Source organism: Symphalangus syndactylus, chromosome 7 (assembly GCF_028878055.3).
Source record: "Symphalangus syndactylus isolate Jambi chromosome 7, NHGRI_mSymSyn1-v2.1_pri, whole genome shotgun sequence".
Taxonomy (NCBI): Eukaryota; Metazoa; Chordata; class Mammalia; order Primates; family Hylobatidae; genus Symphalangus; species Symphalangus syndactylus.
The window spans coordinates 140281403-140297353 of NC_072429.2; the positions used below are offsets into that span (position 1 = coordinate 140281403).

At 61.2% G+C, this 15951-nt stretch overlaps 1 protein-coding gene across 1 annotated transcript; it reads right to left on the bottom strand.

Annotated features, from left to right (window-relative positions):
* Positions 1-1274: 1274 nt before the first annotated feature.
* Positions 1275-15419, bottom strand: GPR20 (G protein-coupled receptor 20). Its single transcript, XM_055287419.2, has 2 exons — positions 15327-15419; positions 1275-5821 (listed from the first exon to the last, which is right to left on the bottom strand). The coding sequence occupies exon 2, from the start codon at positions 5795-5797 to the stop codon at positions 4718-4720; it is 1080 nt and encodes a 359-aa protein (XP_055143394.1). The 5' UTR covers positions 5798-5821; positions 15327-15419; the 3' UTR covers positions 1275-4717.
* Between the last annotated feature and the right edge of the window lie 532 nt (positions 15420-15951).

Below are 15951 nucleotides of genomic sequence, written 5' to 3' on the forward strand. Positions count from 1 at the left end.
GACTCCTGATGGGGTGTCAGGAAGTAAGGGGTGCCCTTGACCCTGGAGTCAGGCAGGGCTGGGAGGGGAATTCCAGCTTCTTTTTGAGGTGGCGCCTGGGAACGTTGGGTTGGTCCCACGATGTCTCTGAGCCTCAGTTTTCTCCTCTGTGCATTGGGTTCACAGACCCCTTCGGGTGGGGGCCCAGCTCCGGAGGGTGGGCAGATGTGGCCGGTGGGTCCCCTCTCATCCCGTGAAGACTTACCCCAGGAGGTGATGGGGTGGGGAACACAGAGCGCTGGGCTGCAGAGGCCCTGAAGGAGAGAGGAGGGGCTGTGTGTGAAGAGGCAGGGAGGCTGGAGTCGGAGCTGCTAAGCCAGGAGGCAACCAGGGCGTGGGGGAGGGGGTGGAGATAGGGAGTGTCCAGCTCCAGTAGGGCACACAGGGGGGTGTCCAGCTTAGACAGTGCACCCCCACCCCGCTCCATGCCTTCAGGCCTCCAGGAAGCTGGGGCAGGCACCCAGGCGACATTTCCTGCTATTAATGGAGCTTAACCTAAACAGGCCCTAATATTTACCTCCAGACGCCTCCGGCCGCCACGGGTGCCAGACTGTGGGAGTGATAGGCCCCCAGACAGCGCCTCCCCACCCGGAGCTCCGCTGGGCCAAACCAGAGACCAAGAACTGGGCACCTGGGGGCCCTGGTTTGAGCCCCCTCCCTGGCCACCCCCAAAGCCTAAGTTTCTCCTGTAGGAATGGAGGTGGTCATCTCACCCTCCCAGGTTCAGAGAAGGGGCCACTCAGCGGCACTTAGTAGGCCCACAAGAAGGCCAGTGCTCCCTCTCCCTGGTGTGTCGGACCAGCTGACCCATCCCCTCCCTCTCCCTCTAGGCCGTGTCTCTGCTGATATGATAGGACTCAGCGGCTGTGGGTGGTCTGGCTGCCTCACCCACCTCCACATCCTTGCCCTGGGTAGGCAGGGTTGGGATCAGGGATGGAGCCCCTTGTCCTGGTCCATGCCCCCCACCCAGCTGCTATGCCCACACTTTGCTGGCAAGTCGGCCACTTATGCCCCCTCCATCCCCTGCCCATCAGAGCCGGACAGGGTTCAAGTCCCCTAAATCTGCCTCCCAGCAGGGATGACAAAACCCCAAAACCACTGCCACTGCCTCCCTGCGGAGCCCTGCTGCTCCGCAGGACACAGAGTTGGAGCATGCATAGGGCTGCCACCCTGCCCCATGTCCTCCGCCAGCTCCATGTCCCCCACCAGCCCAGGAGCAGAGTCGTGGGCAAGAATAGAATAAACAACTTTAATTCCAGACGAGGACATCTCGTGAAGGAGATTGTTTACGTCGGATATAAATACACACACCATTTCACGTCACTTGGGCGTTTTGAAAATCTGGAAAGGGAGATCATGGGGAGGGGGCACAAAGATCTCATGCCCTGTCCCCGTGAGAGTGTGGAGAGGGGGCGCGCACAGAGCTCACCTCTGCCCCCGTGGGACCAAGGACAGCCTTGGTCTGACTTTTGAAGCTCCTGGGCTTCGGTGCCCACAGAGGAGGCTGAAGTGGGAAGGAGCTGGCCATCAGGAGGAGGAAGCAAGCCCCTGGAGGAGTTGTGGGGCCCAGTCCAGGGCATTAGGGTGACCCCCCTCCCCCAGCCCCCTGCCCTCCAGCTATAAGGCTGAGGAGAGGAGAAAGAGGAGTGGGGTGTGGAGAAACTGAGGCTTGCCTATCAAGGGTTCTGCATGGGGGCCTGGCAAGCAGTTCTCAGAGGTCTGAGGATGGGACCCAAGCCTGTGTCCCTGGCCACAGAAGACAGGCAGCCCGTCCTCTCCAGCATGAGTGGTAGCGGACGCACCTGCTTCGGACAGGATTCCTTCCCCTCCCGGCCTCTTACAATCTGAGAAGCCTCTGAGGCCCGAGGAACCCAAGTTGAATGATGGGATTTCAGACTTGGGGACAAGGAGGGGGACCTGGCTCACCTGCCTTAGAGACCCCTCCTCCTGAAGAAAGGGATTGTTCCAGAAAAATTGCAAGCCCTGCCTCTTCAAGCACAGCAATCCTTGAGTGTCAGCCATTCACTCTTTAGCGTGAATTAGAGTGACAACCAGGAATGGAGCCAGGCTGCGGATCACTGATGGGGAGGCCAAAGGCCCGAGGGGCAGGTAACACTGGTGGAGGAGGGGCAGGGAAGACTGGCGGGGGAGGGGCAGGGAAGACTGGGGGGGAGGGGCCGGGAAGCTTCATGGAAGGCCCTTCACTGGCCCCAGCGAGGTGGGCACTCGGCCTCACCTTTGCCCAGGCCATTCCCCCTCGCCTTAGCACTCGTTCCCGCTGGCCCCTGCCTCCTTGCAGCCCCGGCCTGGAGGGGTCTTCACAGTACAGTGCGGGACCAAGGGCAGAGGGGTATCATACTCCAGGCCACGTGCAGAGCTTGTTTGAGGGGTGGGAGTGGGAGCCGGCAGGTAGTCTCTGGGGCTTTGGGCACCCCCTAAGATGGAGCAAGAGGACCCACAGCCCCTGGAGGAGTGGGGTCCAGAGTCCCTGGCCCTGGATGACTTGTGAGCGTGGGTGGAGGGGTCCCAGAGAAGCAAGGCCGTTCAGGGACTGTTGGGCCACATGAGCCTGGAAGAGGCTCATGGCTTGGGCTGGGCAGGACACCTGAGCCCTGACCCCTCACTCCTCAGCTCCAGACGTGTGACCACGTGGGTGCCGGCTCGCAGCCCTGGGAATGATGGCTCGCTCGCTGTTGGTGCCTGCTTGCCTGAAAGCCGCTGTGAAGGCTGCTCCTGTGGTCAGCGGGGTTTTTCTGCATGCACAGCCCTGTCCCCCAGCCGCGTCCTTTCCTGAAAGCTGGACCCCTCCACCTTGTGGAACCCTGCATCCCTAGTAAGCCACAGCCCCTCTCTGAGCAGCGCCCGAGACCTGGGGGCTGGGGGAAGGTTCCAGAATTGTGTCTGGTGCCTGGTAAGTATCAAGAATGCTGGTGGCCATGGTGATACCCACTGCTTCTCGAGCATCTGGACCCAGGGAGGAAGTACCCCGGCAGCACTCCCAGTTCCACCACCTTACTGGGCATGCCTCTGCCTCCTCTGGGCCGGCGCCCCCCACCCCAGCTGCCCCACATGGCCACAGTTGGGGTTGGTGAGGACAATACTGGCCTTGGATGACTCAGGCACTCACTCTATGAGCTTGGCAAGCCCCTTTCTCCCTCTGAGCCTCAGTTTCCTCATTTGTAACATGGGGAGATAAAGTCCAGGACCCTAAACTGGGGACAGGAGACTCTGCCTCAAGCCTAATCGGGGAGCCCCAGCCTTTTCCTCCTCCTCCCCCTCCTGCTCCCAGCCACACAGGCCATGGTCACCCTGAGTGTGTAGGACTTCTCTGTAGCCAAAGGCCTGGCCTGAGGACCTGAGCCCATCTCGCCTGCTTCAGTGGCTATGGCCAGGTCTGATGGCAGGGCCTCGGAGCTGGAAGTGCCAGGGATGTCCCACACTCCTCTTCCTCACCACAGGCCCCCTTCCCCATATACCAGTCCTGAAGGGGCTGGGAGCTTGGACACTTGGCAGAAGGCACGTGGGAGGAAATCCTGGCGTCCAGCTCCGAGGAGATGATCAGAGGCCCCAGCCAGAGAAAGGCTCCCTCCCTAGTGAAGGCATGGGGATGCATAGTGAGCTGGGCCAGAGCAGCTGGTCACGTCTTCTCTGTCCCCGGAGGGGAGGAAAATGGCTGTTTGCATGGGGAGATGGCGGCCACAACCCGGCATGCCTGGGTTCACTGCTGCGTGACTTTGTTCTTGGTTTTCTTATCCATAGGATGGGGCCGTGAGCGCTGCCTCTGCCTGGGGCAGCAGGCAAGCCGTTCTGAGGCCATTCCTAGAGTGGGGGCTTTGGGAAGATCGTGCACTCTCTGTGGAAGGAGGTGCAAGGGCACTGGAGGAGGTGGGGCTGGTTTTCATTCTGACCCTGCCATTTCCCAGCTGTGGCCCCTGTGTGTGTCACTGGACCCCACCAGCCCCAAGAAATGGATGAAAAATAGCCTCTCCTTTGTGGGTTGTTGTGGGTTCAAGTGTCAACCCAGATCTCAAAGTGCTTGCTCACAGCAGAGCGGCCCGTGGGTGTCTGCTGTTTTATCGTGCAATTCATGGAGGCCTCAGGTGGGGGGGTCTTGCAGAGACATGCACCCCCCGCCACCTCCATTAATGCAACACGAATGCTCCCTGGCCTTTTCTTTCTGTCCTTGTCCTTCCTCCTGTGTGTGTGATGGAGGGAGCATTGTTGTTGTTAACTCTCTTGGGAATTCAGGTTGTTTCTTAACTCTCTTGGGAATTCCCAGCACCTAAATAATCTTTGTCCTTTTTTCTTTTTTCTTTTTCATCTCATCCTTCTAATCAATGGAATCCACCTTGTCCTTTTTTCTGAGAAACCTCCTTCCGGAGACAAACTGGCCAAAGTGAGGAGCAGCTCCTGGCTACCCCTGTGAGTTTTCAGTGGATGCGCTATACCCCAGGAACAGCAAATCACTGGCATTCAGGCCACCACATCCCATCTGGAGTCAGTGGCAGACATTGCTAATCAACCACAGCACAGTGGCCTTAGACTCTCAATGCTGTGCTCTGGGTAGCCATCACCAATCAATCGAGATGAAACCGATTGCCACCCCTGGCATGGTGGGTATCCACGCTGGCATGCCCAGATGAGCCCTGACCTTCGGCCCCTGGCAGAGCCCTGCTGACTAAGCCTCGGGCCCATTAGCCAGGGCCTGGGTGAGGGCGTGAGGGCTGGCGCTGAGGATGTGAGGACGGCCTGAGCCCTTGGAGCTCCTGTGCATGCTGACCACGTCACCGCTGCTGGGCTCACACTCTCCTCCGTGCTGGCCGAAGAGGCCTCGGACGGTGGCCTGGAAGCCACTGGTGACGAAGCAGTAGACGATGGGGTCCATGCAGCTGTTGAGGCTGCTGAGGGTCACGGCCACGTGGTAGACCACGAGGCTCACGTGGTGTGGCATGTCGGGCCACAGCGCCACGGCCACCTGGCGGGCATGGAAGGGCGTGAAGCAGACGAGAAAGATGATGAGCACCGTGAGCAGCAGCTGCATGGCCCGCACGCGGCGCTGGCGACCCTGGCGGAGCAGACCTGGCCGCGACAGTGCACACATGATGCGGCCGGTGAACACGCTGATGACCAGCAGAGGCAGCAGGAACTCCAGGACGGTCAGCGCAAAGACACGGCAGCAGGGCCGGCTGCCTGTCACGCCCAGCACCGACAGGGTCACGGCACCGGCGGCCAGCCACACGAAGGCGCACACGGCCCTGGCACAGGCAGGCTGGCGGCAGCGGCGGGAGCCTTCGGGCCGCACAATGGCCAGGTAGCGGTCCACGCAGATGCAGGTGAGGAAGAGGATGGAGCAGTGCATGTTGAGGAAGTAACCGAGGACGTGCGGGAAGGCGCAGTGCAGGCAGCCCCTGGCGCCGTAGTACACAGCGAAGCGCGTGGGCAGGGACAGCCCTACCAGCAGATCGGTCACCACCAGGTTGATGGTGTAGATGACTGAGGGTGTCTTGGCCCGGGTGCGGCAGCAGAAGACGTACAGCGCCAGCCCGTTGAGCACCAGCCCCACCAGGAAGATGGCTCCGTGCACCGCCATCAGCGCCAGCCACAGGCCTGGGAAGGCGCCATGCAGCTCCTCGTCCAGCCGGGCAAACAGGTGGAACAGGGGCACCTCCAGCCCGCTGGCATTGGTCCACACTGTTGTCACTGTGGTGGCATTGGGGACTGCCCCGGCCGAGGGCCCCGCTGGAGACACAGAGGGCATGACGGCAGCCAGCACACCCCAGGCCTGGAAGCAAGGAGACCAGGTCACCCCAGGCGCCAGCCTGGCCTTAAGCCCTGCCCTGAGGCCCAGAACTCAGCTGGCCCATCTGCCCCTGCACGCCCAGCAGCCCCCATCTCCATGCCCTCGCCTGGCCAGGGCCTCCAATGCCTGCTCCCTTGCCTCTACCCAGAGAGAGCCTTGGACATCAGCAGAAAAGGCACAGGCTTTCAGAGTCAGACACGTGTTCAAATTCCAGCCCTGGCACTTGCCAGCATGGAGCCTTGACAAAATATGGAGGTTTCTGCAACTGTCCAGGCAGGAGGAGGAGGTGGAAACACGTGCAGTGCAGGGCTGTCCTCAGGATGGAGAGCTGATAAGGGCAAGACCACGGGGCTCCAGTGTGCAGTTCCAGGGCCTGGCTCCAGCCCCAGCTGTGCCACTGACTAGTGTGCGTGCTCGGATAGGCCACTTAACCTCTCTACCTGCTTCCTAATCTATATCACTGGGATCGCGTTGCTGCTGGGGTGATTAAGCAAGCGGGTCAGCACAGCAGCGCCAGCAGAGTTGGTGGCTGATGAACCAGTTCTGCTGAGACAGAGCCTTGCTCGTGGTGGGGACCTTTGACTACCCTGCCCACTCCCCTGTCCCCACACCCACCGTCATGGCCCCCATCCTCCGGGACCACCCATCTGTTCTCCCCTCCTCCCAGGCCAGCCTCAGGTCAATGCCCTGGACGGGGGTCCTCATGAGGGACCTTTACAAAGGGAACTAGGCTGTCCAGTGGGGCCGCATGGGAGCCAAGGACCAGTCCCACTGGGCACCCCAGGCTCCTACAGGCCCTGAGAGGCGGGCACCCTTATGATCCCCCCAAACTACAGAAAAGGAGACAGAGGCCCATGTGGGGTGGCTGGCTGGGGCTGAAGCCTGGAGCCAGGGTGTGAGTCAAATAAACACCGAGCTCCCGTCTGGTCTGGCCTGGGCAGGGGGGCCGGGGTGGGGGGCGGGCGAGGGGCTGTGCCGGAGCCACCCACTCTGTTTATGTTCCTGCCCTGGCGTGTTTAACTGGGCAGTGATTTATCCCTCTATTTATAAATGAAGGGTTAACGGCCCTACCCCCACCCTAGAGCTGGGCTGACCCTCCAAATAAGGGCATTTCTGGCTTTTTCAGGAGAAAGGAGAAGGCTTTGGGGCCAGGCAGGGTGGGGAGGCTCGTGGGCCGTTTCTTCTGCACAGCGCCCCTCCCCCACCTGCTGGAGAAGTGAGGACCCTTACCCCTTCCCCTCCTGGTGGCCCCTGCTGTAAACAGGCTGTGCCCCGCCACTCCCTCTGACCAGTGCATGGCCCCATCCCACCCCTGGGGAACAATGAGCCCTGCCTTCAAACAGCCCCTGGCCTGGCTCAGGGCAGCAAAAGAACTCTCGCTTTCGGAGGGCCAGGTCCCTCCAGTCAGCGGCCACCTTCTTCCTCAGTCAGAGAGGTCAGTGCCTGCATGAGGTCACCCAGCATGCCCTCTGCCTCTGGGACCCCAGCCCTGGGTGCGTGCTACCCTGGAGGCTGCTGGGAGGAGTCAAGTGCTGCCCCGGCCTGTGCCCAGCCCCTCCTGCCACCCCCACCACACAAGGGCCCAGGCTCAGCTCCCAGCTCCCCCTGACTGCAAGCAAGCTCTCTATGTCCAGGCCCTGACACGCGGGCATTGATGGGTGCATTTGTTGGATGAATAGATCAGTCCTCCCTCAGCCCAGGTGGGCCACCAGAGACAGGGGATTTGGGGCACAGCAGGCAGCCAGGGGAGGGGAGGAGGCTGGGCACATGTGGGCTGGGAACCTGGTGTCTCAGGGCTGTGGGCTTCAGGAGCCCCAGGAGGTCCCCGTGAAGGAGATGGGTCCCTCCTCTGCTGTGGATGAAACGCTCTCAGAAAAGGTCGAGGCGGCTCTGCAGCTGGACTGAGGGACTGCGCGGCCAAAAAAGTATTTTGGGATTCCTTTCTATGTGCCTTTTGCTTTTCCAATTTGTCTGCACGGGGCCTATATTAGTGTCCCAATCAGAGACAAATCGTAAACAACACAGAACGTTTCCTCTGGGAGTGAGTCCCAGGGTGATGCTGGCCCCTGGGGATTCTGCCCTCCCAGAAAACTCCCCAGGGCCAGCCCAGCAGGCTCACCAGCAATGCTGCAGTGCTGGGGTCCTGGCTAGGGATGTGGGGGCTCTGTGGCCTCTGGAGCTGGGAGGATGGGCAGAATGTGCTGGACACCCCAGAGGCCAGACCGGTGAGGAGAGGGAGCTAGCAAAAAATGCTCTGATTCCCCACACTGAGGGTCTGACCCTGATCTCAAACAAAGCTGAGCCCTCATCTTGGTCACACACTGAGCCATGATCCCAGTAATGTGATGAACCTCGATCCCTGTCCCACTCTGAGCCCTGACCCTGGACACACACCCCAATCCTAACAGCACAATGGGCGTTGATTCCTGTGGCGCTCTGAGCCCTGATCCCAGCCACGACCTAGGCCCTTGGCCTGGACCTTCCGTCCCTGTCTCTGCCCTCCTCTCCCAGCTTTGTCTGGCTGTCTCTGTCTCCATATTGTCAACCCCCACCCGCCTCCCACAGCGACGGATGTCCCGATTCGATTATTAAGGGGCCTCTCTGGGGCTCTTACTCACCACCCTCTTTGTTCAGAAGGAGGAGGAATGCAAGCGGGGACTCCAGACCCTGCACGGGCCCATGGAAGTGGCTCCCTGGCGAGCGCCTGGGGAAAGGAGAAGGTTCCACCCCTCCTGGGACAGCCTGGCTCTGCCTGTGGGAGAGGCACAGACTCTGCTCTCCGGAGGTCCTGGGCGACGAGTAGTCACCAGCACAGAGACCCGGGTTTGAGTCCAGCCCTGCCACTCCCTCAGCTGAGACCTGGGCCTGGTCAGTGAGGCTGACCATCCTCATCTGCTAAATGGGGTCACTCGTGCCTTCCACAGCTCCGCCTTGCCCTGCTAGCCTGGACTGAGGGGAGAGGCATGGCTTTACCCTTAGAACTGGCCAGAGAGAGGAGGCAGGGCCCTGTCCCCAAGCCCAGTTTCCCTAAGCCAAACCTGGGTGTGGGGGAGATGGTCCTGTCTCCTCCCTCTTTCCTGGCAGGCACCCTGGGCCTGTCTGAGACAGCAGACTCCATGGCGGGGGCCAACTGGCCAGAGCCTCATGGGCAGGGGCTGGCACCATGTCCTGACCATGCCGACATGGTGCTGGGGCTCAGGGTCTGGAGGCTGTGCCAGGGCTGGGAGGCTTCTCTTTCCCACTGGCCCAGGCCTGCTCTGCTCCCCACCCACACACAGGTACTTCCTTGGGGACAGAACAGAGGGAACAACGGCCTGCTCTCCAGGGCTGAGAGTCAGTGAGTGGAGACCCAGCGGGGTAGGGACCTGGAGTGTGGCCATGGAGCCCCGGCTCTGGCCTGGATGGCCCTGCCAAAGCCTGGCTCCATCTCTGAATGGACTGTGTGGCCTCACAGTCTCTGAGCCTCAGTTTCCTCATCTGTAGAGTGGGCAAAATAGAATCTCCCTTGGGGGTTCTTGTCCTGATGTGCCAGCCCAGAGTAGGGGCTCAGACACAGGAAGTGATGAAAGGATGGGACAAGCTGCCAGCGAGGGACCCAGAGGGCGAGGGGGTGAGCTCTGCTCCAACCTGGGCAAGCAGCCTAGACCAGGTCCAGCTCCCACACTACTCACTGCCCCCGCCAGCCCAGAGGGAGGGTTCTGACCTGGGTGGGTCCTCTCTGAGCCTCAGCCTCTCCTCCTGTGAAGTGGGAATGGCCGGACACGCTGCCCTGCAGGCCTGTCTTGGGCCTTGGCTGAGACAGAGCACCTGCTGCAGGTGTGGCGGGGCAGGGGTAGGTGCGCTGCGGCGTCTCTTTCTTTTCTGTTTCTGGCCCACCCCTCCAGGTGGGCAGACCCCCAGAGCCCCCACCTCTCCAGGTGGGCACACCGCCCAGAGCCCTCACCCCTCCAGGTGGGCACACCCCCAGAGCCCCCACCCCTCCAGGTGGGCACACCGCCCAGAGCCCCCACCCCTCCAGGTGGGCACACCCCCAGAGCCCCCACCCCTCCAGGTGGGCACACCGCCCAGAGCCCCCACCCCTCCAGGTGGGCACACCGCCCAGAGCCCCCACCCCTCCAGGTGGGCACACCGCCCAGAGCCCCGGCCTTTCAAGGCTTCGCTGAGCTCCTCCAGGGGAGGGGGCAGAGGGTGAAGGAGCATGTCCCTCACGCCCTCCCCGTAGCTATCACATCACAAAACAGCCTTCCTAGGCAGGGCTGCTGCTGGGTTGGGGGTTCTCCCTGGGAGGGGCCTGAGGCCTGGACTGCTGGGCAGGGCTGGGGATGTGCCTTTCCAGTCACTGCACCTGACTGACGCTTCTGCAGGCGAAACTACTAGCGGGGCCTGAACACTCCATGCGCCCTCCAGGCCCGTCCCCAAGCTGTTCCTGCTCTCTCCCTTTCGGCTTATTCATGCCCGTTTTTCGGACTTCCCCCTGGACTTGCCTCCTTAAGGAAGCCTTCTTCCTCCCTGGGCTGCCTCTCCCTGGCGCGTCCTCCCAGGGCACCCTGCGCTTCCTCAACTCCAGGGTTCATCCCACGGTGCTGCTGTGCTGCAGGCTTCCCTGTTGGACTCTGAGCATCTTGAGGTGGGGCTGTGGGTGAGGGCTGAGCTCCTGTCTGTTCCACCAGCCCAGCACCCAGATTGGTCTGGCAGAGAGCAGCACCCATCTTCCCCTTGGGCCGAATGAACGCCCTGAGCAAGCCCCATCAGGGCTGGCAAGGTGTGGCCCAGTTTCTCACACTGGCATTCAGGGTGAATGCCACCTGGCCTGGCCCCCACTGAAACCTACCTACCCAGTGTCTTGGTACACTGGTCTGGAATTGGCTTCCACCCCCAGCCCCATCCTCACTACCCACGAGTCCTCCCAGCCGAGCAAGTCTGACACCTCCTCCAGGAAGCCCGTCCTAATCACTCTGACCATTGTGTCCACACTTACATTCCTTCCTACCCTCTATCTCCCATCACCACTCTTTCTTTCTTTCTTTCTTTCTTTCTTTCTTTCTTTCTTTCTTTCTTTCTTTCTTTCTTTCTTTCTTTCTTCTTTCTCTTTCTTTCTTTCTTTCTTTCTTTCTTTCTTTCTTTCTTTCTTTCTTTCTTTCTTTCTTTCTTTCTTTCTTTCTTTTTGAGACGGAGTGCAGTGGTGAAATCTCGGCTCACTGCAATCTCCACTTCCTGGGTTCAAGTGAGTCTCATGCTCAGCCTCCGGAGTAGCTGGGATTACAGGTGCCCACGCCACACCTGGCTAATTTTTGTAATTTGGTAGAGATGGGGTTTCACCATGTTGGCCAACGTAGTCTCATACTCCTGGCCTCAAGCGATTTGCCCACCTTGGTCTCCCAAAGTACTGGGATTACAGGCGTGAGCTACTGCGCCCGGCCCCAGCACCACTCTTGATGGCAATGGTCTTTGGTTTGCAGGCCAACTGTACCACCCGCCACCTTCGAGGCCTCGGGCAAATCATTTCATCACTGGGAGCCTCACCTCCCTCACCTGGGACTTTGGGAACCATATTTGTTGAATGAATGAATGAAATCAGGCAGGGTGGCTGGACTAAGTGAGAAACACTGCAGATACCTCCAACATGGGAGGTGCGTGATATAAGAGCATGGGAGGCTCCTGGTTTTGGCACCTGGATAGGGCCCTGTGTGGACCAGCCTGCTCACATGTGGGGAGAGGCCACGGCCAATACGTGTGCTCCGTACAGGACTTCTCAGAGCCTTTGTGAAGCTCATGGTCCTGGGAACTTCCAAGGGGTGGGAACGAGCATCGAGCATGGAAGCTATTTGACCCTGTCCCCTCCCTGAGGGTTCCTGCTCCATCCATCCCAATGGCCACCTCACTAGTCCGTGCCCAGAGCACTGATGGGGGCTGCTGCCTCCCTGCCCCACCCACAGCTTGTTGAATTTCTGCTGGGCACCCGGCCATGGAAGCCCAGACCCCTGGGCGTGGGGTGCTGGCACCTGCCCAGAGGCCTCCAGGGGGGCACCAAGGTCAAGCCAGCCTCCCTCCTTGGCAGGTGGGTGGGGAGGGCTGTGTCCTCACTTCCCTGGGCTCCTCTCAAACCCACCCCACCAACCTAGGAGTTCTCTCTTGGCTTCCCAGCAGCCTGTCTGCCTCTGTCCTGCCACATGTGAGACCAGGCAGCAGAGTGGTCCCGGCCCCAGGGCAGCAGATGGCCCAGGGTGGCTGTTGAGCCTGCCTGGGAGTCTGGCTCAGGACCCTGTGTGCTGCCTGTGGACGTGTGGAGGACAGGCCCAGCCTTTTCCCCACAGAGGGGCTCTGAGCACCTGCTAAGGGCACTTTGCATCCACACAGCAATCCCAGCTTTTACAGATGAGGAACCGCAGGCCCAGAGGGGTGAATAGTGTCCTCACGGTTACCCAGCATGGAGCTGGTAGGGCTGGGAATCAGACCCAGGTCTGCTGGCAGGACCCGGGGCAGGCTGGAGTGGAGCAGAGCGCAGGCCGGGGAGCAGAGGGGCTGGATTAGGCATCTCTGGACCAGGAGTTTGTGCACAAGGGGATTCTCGGGGCCCTGAGGCCACATGTGTGACCACAGGTCTGTGTGTGCTTGAGCCTGCACCCCAGACGGCATGGCCCTCACGGCCTTACAGGGCTAAAATAGCCATGATTCGGGGAACTGTCTGCCTGTTTATTTTTATGATTATTCTTGGTTTCACAGCATCTGCTTTTGAATATCACCTGCTGTTTTTGACAAGTCTGAGCCTCTGCTTCTTCCACCCAGAGGTGGGTGGGTGGTTGCTGAGCTCTCCAAATGGGGTCAGACTCGCCCCAGGTCACCTAGCAGGTCCCAGGTGGCCCTGGCCAGAAGCTAAGTCTTTCTCCCCACCCTCCACACCCACAGGCCAGGGCTCCCTCCACCTCAGTGCAGAGAGAGACGTCACTGGTGGGCATGGCCTGAGCTCTGTGGGGAAGGACACCTGGCCCCATCTGGCCCGACTCTGCCTCGGTTCCACCAGCTGAGAGCCCTTTTGCTGAGACTGTGGCTCTAATGGAAACACCAGTGTCTCTGGGTGGGGCATGGCCAGTTGGAGGTCCTGCGTGTCACCCGCCGGCCCCTCCTTTCTTCTCCATCACCGGGTTCGTTGCTCACCTCTAGCTGGGATAGCTGTAGCTGCAGCAGCTCCTGAAACCCCCTCCCCAACCTCAGCCTCTCCAGGAGCTGCTGGGACAGGCATTCTGTCATGTACACCTGCCTGGCCTCAGCCTGGTCCTTCTGCCTGAAGATCCTCAGCCTGGTCCTCTCAGCCTGTTCCCTCTGCACGTGCTGTTCCCTCTGCCTGGAATGCTGTTCCTCTCCCTGTGCCACCTGGTGAAGGCTCCGGGCACCCACAGTCATTGTTACACAGAGCCCTCCCTGATCCCCTCTGATGCCCTAGTGCCCTGGATGCCCCTGCCCCAGGGCGAGAGCTATGATCCTGCAATCCGAAGGGCACCTGCTGGGCTCATCCTCCCCAGGGTCTCATTGACTTCCCTCAAGACGCCCCTGGGTGGGTGTTTCCGGCCCCACTGTGCCCGTGGGGAGCGAATACAGAGGGGCTAAGTCATGTGCCTGGGCTCACCCAGCTGGGGTGCAGGAGGGGCTGAGCTCTGCTTCAATCTGACTGCTGGCCCTTTGTCCCAGTGCCCCGGATCAGCCTTCTGCTGCACCCAGCCTTGTGTGTGGAGGGAATCAGGCCCCAGGCCCCAGAGGCCCCAGGCCACACAGCCCCGTGCAGTTTGGAGGTGTCAGACCGGGACTTAGACCCCAGCACTGCGGGCACAAAGGGGTCCCAGGCAGACCTGGCCCAACCTTTCCAAGCTGACAGCTCAGGGTAGGGTGGGAGGTGGCTGGTCACGGCCGAGATGGGCCTCAGGAGGATCAGAGGGAAAAGCCTCCCCAGCAGCAGGAAGGGCACAGTGAGCACGAAGGGCCGGAGGTGGGAAGGAGAGTCTGTGTTCAGGGCTTTGTGAGACGCCGGGGGCGTCGGGAGGGCTTTGGGACGTATGGTGAGGGGGTCAGCTTAAGGTTCTTTGGGTCCTGACGCCCCTCCTCAGGGAGGCCCTCCCGAGCCCGCAGCCCCGCACGCCTGTACCGCCTGGCTCCCTTCGCAGTGCCCTGCCACGCGCAGTTCCCCACGTCCCTGCTTTCCTGTTCGCTGTGCTTCCCTCACTGAACTGGAGTGCCTCAGGGGCCCTGGCCTTGGCTGGCCCCTCTGAGTCACTGAGTCACTGCCGAATGACCGAGTGAATGATTTTAAAAGACCCCTCTGATCTCCTTGAGCCTCAGTTTCCTCATCTATAAAGAGGAGATGCTAATACCACTTAACAAGAAGACAACGAGCCCACCCCCTGGGCCCCAGGAGCTGCTCAGAAATGGCCCAAACTGCATGGCCCCCACGCCCGGCTCTCCAGCCGCAGACCCCGCCTTTGCTGATGGGCCCACACCGTGTGGCTCAGAGAGGGGCAGCGACTTGCCCACGGCCACTCAGCAGACCGCCCTGGAGCCCAGCGACTGGATGAGTCCTGGGGGGAGAGGGGAGGGATGCCCTGTTGAAGGAAGAAGACAGGGCAAGTGGACAGGCCCAGCCTCCTGCGGGGTGCATTCCCTGTCCTGTGAGGTCGCCAGCTGCTCCACGTCTGCCCCGCCAGCACCCTGGCTGCTGGCCAGTTCCCAGCCCGCTGCCCCCTCGGGACCCTGTCCCGCCACCTTCTCACAGCGCAGCCCCAGTGCAAGCTTCGCAGGGCTGGAGCCAGCTTCTAGGTCCACACTGAGGGCTGGTAAGCAAGCCTTCCCTGGGCCTCAGTTTCCCCACCCCTAAGGGGTAGAGAAAGCACCAAGGCTGCTGCAGAGGGCCTGAGCTGGACGGGCAGCTGAGCTGGATGGCAGAATGGGCACTCTGAAGGGGGAGCATGGCGCTTGGAGTCCATGCCCACAAAGCCCTCACCATGGCCCTGCCCCAGCTGCGGGGTGGTGGTAGCTGAGGCCCCAGAGCCTGCCAAGTGCCTCTGGGGTCCCCCACCTCTGTCCCTGGCCTGGCCTGGCCTGTGGGCCACCCTGCTGCCTTGCCAGGTGGGGAAACCAAGACACAGCTCTGGGCACCCAGCAGATGCTCAGTGACTGTTGAACGGAGGGATGAATGAGTGAATGAATGAAATCCAGAGTTGGGTGGGCACCTAGCAGCGCAGCTCCCCCTTATGCAGCCGGCCCAGCTCTCGCCCACGTTCTCCCTCAGGTCTCTGTTTTCTCATCTGAGAAATGGCTCCATGTCCAGCAGGACCTGCTCTGAGCTCTCCCCAGCCCGGATCTGGAGGCAGTTTCTCTGCCCTTCCCTTCCCACTCCTGCTTGGCTGGGGGTGAGAACCCCTTCAGGGAGCAGCTCAGGAGCCTCCTGTCTAGGGAAGCTGGGGAGAGGGAGGCTGGGCCAGCCCACAGGGGCACTTACCGCGCTTCACCCGGGCAGGCTGGAGATGGGAGTCCTCAGCTCTCTGCTCTCAGCTCTGCATGCAGCCCGGACCTCGCCTTCCTAGGGCCTGACGTCAGGCCAGCGCCTGGGGCTCCTTTTGGGCAAAGACAGGGTGGGGGCGGGGCAGGCTCCTTCCCCGCCCCCAGGAGGAGCCGAGGCTCAGAGCCTGAGGGAGGGTGCCTGGGGCGCCAGAGTCCCCGCACCCACTGGAGACAGAAGAAGAAACTGAGGCACGGAGGGGCCTGGGGCACCAGAGTCCCCACACCCACTGGAGACAGAGGGGGAAACTGAGGCACCAAGGGCCCGAGTCTCAGCTGCACCATCCAGGAGATGGTGGCTGGCACTTGTGTGTGCCGTGTGTGGGGCAGGAGGGGGAAACTGAGGCACAGAGGGCCTGAGCCTCAGCTGCACCATCCAGGAGATGGTGGCTGGCACTTGTGCGTGCCGTGTGTGGGGCAGGAGGGGGAAACTGAGGCAAGGAGGGGCTGAGTCTCAGCTGCACCATCCAGGAGACGGTGGCTGGCACTTTGTGTGCCGTGTGTGGGGCAGGAGGGGGAAACTGAGGCAAGGAGGGGCTGAGTCTCAGCTGCACCATCCGGGAGAC

Excerpts from the sequence above, each read along its gene's own strand:
- GPR20 (XM_055287419.2), bottom strand. The coding sequence starts at position 5,797 with ATGCCCTCTGTGTCTCCAGCGGGGCCCTCGGCCGGGGCAGTCCCCAAT.